The sequence below is a fragment of the Sitodiplosis mosellana genome, unplaced genomic scaffold (assembly GCF_009176505.1).
Source record: "Sitodiplosis mosellana isolate CC-2019 unplaced genomic scaffold, AAFC_SMos_1.0 Smas_scaffold_661, whole genome shotgun sequence".
NCBI lineage: Eukaryota > Metazoa > Arthropoda > Insecta > Diptera > Cecidomyiidae > Sitodiplosis > Sitodiplosis mosellana.
The window spans coordinates 1771-7881 of NW_022595903.1; the positions used below are offsets into that span (position 1 = coordinate 1771).

The 6111-nt window shown below is 36.3% G+C and overlaps 1 protein-coding gene across 1 annotated transcript; it reads right to left on the minus strand.

The window, feature by feature from the left end:
• Nucleotides 1-591: 591 nt before the first annotated feature.
• On the minus strand, nucleotides 592-1277 carry LOC129570922 (uncharacterized; the record flags this gene model as incomplete). The annotated part of the gene is made up of 2 exons (XM_055450646.1): nucleotides 1245-1277; nucleotides 592-1191 (listed from the first exon to the last, which is right to left on the minus strand). Coding segments are annotated over exons 1-2 (633 nt in total), but the record flags the coding sequence as incomplete, so codon positions are not given.
• Nucleotides 1278-6111: the final 4834 nt, after the last annotated feature.

Below are 6111 nucleotides of genomic sequence, written 5' to 3' on the forward strand. Positions count from 1 at the left end.
ATCAGTTGCATATGGCGGTTTAATAGGAACAAATTTCTTATAAAAATCGTTATATGTAATAAGCATGCCATTTATGGGCTCAAATCTGGAATAATTATGGCGTCTTATTGGTAGTGATAAGAAATCTATATCTCTTGTCCGATGCCGTGGTGTTCTGATTCTTATTTGGCTGGTTATGTATTTCGACGATGTATGTCCACATAGTACATTATGCACCATCGATATTTGAGCAATCTTTCTTCGTTCATCAAGGGTGATCATTTGTAAATGCAGCAATCGAAATTCATATGATGGTAATTTGAATCCGTTTGACCATCTCATTCTGCGCAGTGCAAATAGTAAAAATTGCTTTTGTATGGATTCAAGTCTAGCAATCTTGTCGGCAGTGTATGGGTTCCAAATCTGGGAGCCATATTCTATAATTGGCAGTACAAAGGTGAAGAAGAGTTTCTTAATAGTCCATGGATCCTTAAACTCTCTTCCAAAATGCTTTATCCAAGCCAATCTTGATTTTGCTTTGGCGGTAATGAACTCAATATGTGCATTGAAGTTCATTTTCTCATCCAGTATAATGCCGAGGTCCTTAATTACTTTGACACGGTTAATCTTCTCATTGTCTATCGTATATTCAAATTCATACTGCAACTGTCCACGGTGATATGATATGCAATTTGATTTCTTGATGTTCAATTTTAGTCGATTGTCCCGGAAATATTTCACAATTTTGTTGAGATCGTTTTGCAGTTCTTGGCAGTCTTCAAAATTTTCAATGTGTTTCCATAGTCTAGTATCATCAGCAAACGACTGTAATATTGATTCGAGTGTGTGATGTGGCAAGTCAATAATAAATAAAATGAACAGTGTTGCGCCAATTGGGTAGCCCTGACCAGTTCCCGAAGTAACGTTGATGGAATTTGACATGACATCATTTAGTTTGACAATCTGCTGCCGTCCATTCAGGTATGATTCAATCCATTTAAGCAATTGTTCGTTCAAGCCCATGATGTTTAGCTTCTGGATAAGCAGCGTAACATTGACAGAATCAAACGCTTTTGCTAAGTCGAGATAAATTGCGTCCGTTTGAATGTATTTGTCCATCTTCGTTATTACACACGATGTAAATTCGGCCAAATTTGTTATTGTAGATTCTTGATACTCATTTCCCTGGAAACGAGAGAATTGACGCAGTTGCTAAAACGGGGTTTTAGAGACATTCAATTTCATGAAATTGAGATTGAAAATACCATTGTCACTCCGGATAGAGTGCTATGGGCCATTATGTCTTTTAAACCATTCAAATCACCAGGTTTAGATGAAATCTACCCAGTGATATTACAAAAGTCTTGGCATCTCATTGGTGACCTACTAGTGTCGATTTTCAAATCATCACTATATCTGGGCTACATACCGAAGTCATGGCAAGGGGTGCGCGTCGTTTCTATCCCCAAACCGGGTAAAGACGATTACACCATACCGAAATCCTTCAGACCAATCAGTTTGACATCCTTTCTACTGAAAGCAATCGAAAGACTCATTGACCGCTACATTAAGGATTTTATTTCTGGAAATTATCCGATTTCCGATAGACAACATGCTTTTCAGGAAGGCAAATCTACTGAAACAGCTTTACATACTCTCATCACAGACAAAGAGTATTCACTATCAAACAAATACGCCGTATGCACCTTTCTAGACATAGAGGGCGCTTTTGACAATGTATCCTTTGAAGCGATTGACACAGCTCTTGAGAAAAGGAACATGTGTATACCTATACGAAAATGGGTCAACCATCTTCTCAAGTCAAGAGCTATCACTTATGAGGCGTATGGAAGAAAGACCACTGTAACCCCTACTACCACTGTTCACCTCAAGGGGGCGTACTGTCGCCTACCTTCTGGATTCTAGTCATGGATGAACTTATTTCCCGCTTGGAAAGCGAGGGTTTCACCGTGATTGGTTACGCTGACGATCTTGTGGTTATCTGCAAGGGTAAATTTTTAAATACCCTATGCGAAATCACTCAAAGAGCACTAAGAATTATCGAATCTTGGTGTAGAGAGGTCGGGTTGACAGTAAACCCATCCAAATCAGAGCTCATGATTTTCACAAATAATAGGAAAATGGAGGGCTTCAAAGAACCAAAATTTTTTGGTAAAGCTATCCAGAAGAGGCAAAGTGTCAAATATCTTGGGTTGACACTAACTCACAATTTGAATTGGAAAGCGCACCTGGAATACCGAATTAGCAAATGCATTAAAGTATTCTGGTGTTGCAGAAGAGCCATTGGTCGTAATTGGAGTCTCAGCCCCCAAAATATACTTTGGCTCCACACTGCGATTATCCGACCGATGCTATCATACGGAGCCTTTCTGTGGTGGAAAGGAACAACCACTGCCAGCGCAGGAAAATCGTTGTTTCACCTCCAGAGGATGACTTGTCTTGCTATAATGGGGGCAGCTAAAACAACACCTCAGCTTGCCCTGGAGACAATGTTCAATCTACCTCCCCTGGAAAATTTCATACAGATGGAAGCTCGCGTGACATCATTCCGTCTTAACAAACTCATCTCCGAACGATGCCTTCGTGTAAATCAGTGCTGTCCAAACTATTGGCCACTTGGCCACTTGTGGCCAACCGAAAAATTCAAGTGGCCAACGAGAAGATTTTTAATTAATGCCCAATACATTTGTTTACAATCGAATTTTGTGGTTTGCCCGACAAAAACGGCAGAAAGAACAATATAAAGCAATATAAATATAATCAGTAGCTGTGTATCTAATGATTTTCGTCGAACCGTTGTTATTGTCAAACATAAACATTTGATAAAGTTGTGATTCATAGCGATATGTTTCTTACAATTATTTATTACGATCGAAATAACAGCTCCCGACTAGTGCGGAGTCTTTTGAATACAAAAATGATACGGCGTGCGTTTTCATTTGTTTATGTTTATATTTGCCGGCGACTGATTTCGGTAATGCACAAAATGAATCATATCGATATGGAGAATACAACAAGAACGTAAACGCAAGCACCGTCACTTGTCTGTGTTAAATCTGACGATGACCCACAGAGAAGCGCACAATAACGTAACCAGCATTGCATACGATTGATCAAGTAGCCATTGCACCGTTCGTACGGATGAGTGTAAGAACGAGCGATTGACATACCACTCGTTACATTATTGGGACAATAACTCTTTATTGTGCGGTACTAAAAAATCAATTGGCCATTTATTAATTCATTTTCGATTGAGACGAAATGACGTCCAAGAATTCAAATTGAAATTAGTCGCGTTCAAGAATCAAATTAATGATAAAGATTTTAGTTTTTTTCCTGTATTAGATACACATCAGTTCAATGAACAATTTGATCTCGGTTATGACACAAACGTTTTTGTTAACTATATTGATATTTTGATTGATGCGTTTGATTCACGATTTTCAGATTTCAAAAAGTTTCATTTGGCATTCAAATTTCTTAAAAACCCATTCGTTTTCGATCAATGTAATATTCAAGATTTATCTGATCTTTTTGGTACGAAAAAGACTCATTTGGAATTCGATATTTCTTTGATAAATGAAGAAAATGGTTTGCCAAATGAAACAAGTGATACATTGTGGAATCGTTTGTTATTGGAGTGCAATTTTCTAGTTCTTAAAGATGTTGTGCCAAAAAAATTTTGCATGTTCGGGTCCACATACGTTTGTGAGGCTTCATTCTCCAGTTTAACGCGTCGTAAAAATAAATACCGCAATGCATTGTCGCAGAACAATTTGGAATCTGAACTTCGTTGTGAACTAGCTGAATCTACGCCTGACCTTAACAAACTGACCGAAAATAAAGAATGTCACCCATCGCATTAATTATTGAAAGAAAATAAATGAATAAAAATTCAATTTTCGTGTGTATTTACTGTATTCTCTCTTTTTAACAAAAAGTGGCCAATCGTTCGGTCGAAAAATCAATAAAATCATCAAAATTAGACTCATTTTCATAGAAATTATCGTATGTTTCGACTTGACTTCGCTTTATTTTCAATTCTTAACATTGTTCATTAATTTTTATAACGATTCATCAAAAAAAATCACATTTGGTGGATACAAGTGGGCAAAATGTCCGAAAAATGCTAAATTTTTTCAGTTTTTCGACCATAACTCGCGAGGAATGCATTTTTTTCACTCACTTTCTTTGTCCAAACTATAGCCAGAGAAAAACTAAACAACTCTCTAGAACACATCAACTCGAAAAAACCACATCCAATCCACTTTATTGGCTGAAAATCAATTTTGGATACCAAACAACATTTCTGAGCATTTTTTGAATTTTTATAACTCCTCAATTGATCGAAATAGAGCAATGGAGTCTGGAACAACTTTGTAGTACTGCTCAAGAGCTTTACAGGCCAAGTTCTAAAAGTACTAAAACAGCACTAAAAATGTACTAAAATGTACTAAATTGCCTAAAATCATTTTAGTACATTTTTGGAGAGCTGACAGCTGTCAAAGTATCAACATTGTTTTTTCATTGCTCTGCAAAAGTTAATAAATTTTCGAGTTTTTTTCAGGTTTTTGGAAACGTTTTCGACTTTAATTTGCAACGACATGAAAGTTTGAATGAAATATTCACCAAAGAAATTGAAGTTCAAGTGAAACACCCGAAAATAATTGAGAAATACTGATTTTTGTTTTGCTGCTTGAAAAACTTAACCAAAAAATGTCATCTGAACCCCATTGTTGTGAAACCAAGAATTGTTCGGGATTAAAATATAACGGATGGTCATTGAATTGCATATTTTGCCACAAAAAAGTATATGTTGAATGCCTGCGCAATCGAGATGCACAACGAACAAAGGAAATGCTGATTAAGTTCGGATTGATGGAAAAAAAAACAGAGGCAAGTGGTACAATCAACTGGAATATTCTGAATGACATAGACAAAGTGCCCGAATTTTTTTCAACATTCAACGTCGATTCACCGTTCGGAATAACATGTGAAGTGTGCAAATTCAAATACTCACAGAAACAACTGACAGAGATTGAAAACAGAAATTCACATCAATTAGCCGAAACGAGCAAAAATCAACAAAAGAATATCAAAACACCGAAAATATCTCCTGTGAACGGTGTATATGCAATTCACGTATCACGAATGCCAATAGAAACCAGTCCCGATGAGGTTGCTGCTCTCATTATTGGTAATTTGGACGCCAATAACGATTCTTTTCTTGTTGAAAAATTACCCAACAAACGATTCAAAGGGAAAACAAAAAGATTTTCATCATTCAAAATTTCAACATTGTCTCGTACGATTTGTGAAAGAATTGTCTCAATGGATGGATGGAATCCGGACTGCATTTTGAAACAATTCAATTGTCCATTGAAAATGCAAAGTAACACAAGCCCAGTTGAATCAAATGCCCCGAAAAAGAAAAGACAAAGTCTAATGCCACAACAAAATGTGCAACAACAAGTTAATTGAGCTGAACAGGGATAATTGAGCTGAACTGTCAAATAGTAAACAACACTTTTTTCTGCTCCGTAAATTTTACTTGAATTTTTTCACATTTTAAGTTATTAATCAGCCAATATTCACGACAAAATTAATATATTTCGAAGCCGCAGCTAAATTATAGTTTGGAAAAACTGAAGTTCATCGAGTTATTCGGAAATAAAGTGGATAAATTGATGTATTTTATTTTGTCTTTGTGAGTTTGTTTACGTGAAGAAAACAAAGCTGATAAACATAACCATACAATGTCAAATCAAACAAAACCTCACTGTTGTGCCACAAATAATTGTGTGGGTTACTACGATATTTTTTTGAATTGTCGATTCTGTGATAACAAAATTAACGCCAAATGCCTACGCCAATGTGTTGATGAGAACGAAGAAACTATTATTCATGTTTGGACTGATGGAGGAATATGAAGATGATACAGGCAAAATATACAATTTCAAATCAGTACCCGATAAATTTCGTGTCCATGATTTCAATAAAATGTTTAGCAGTAATTCACCGTTTGGTCTGACTTGTGCCGTTTGTACAGAAAAATTCAAGAATCCACTGCGAAATGACAATGAAATCGCTAACGAAGCAAACAAAAAAGTC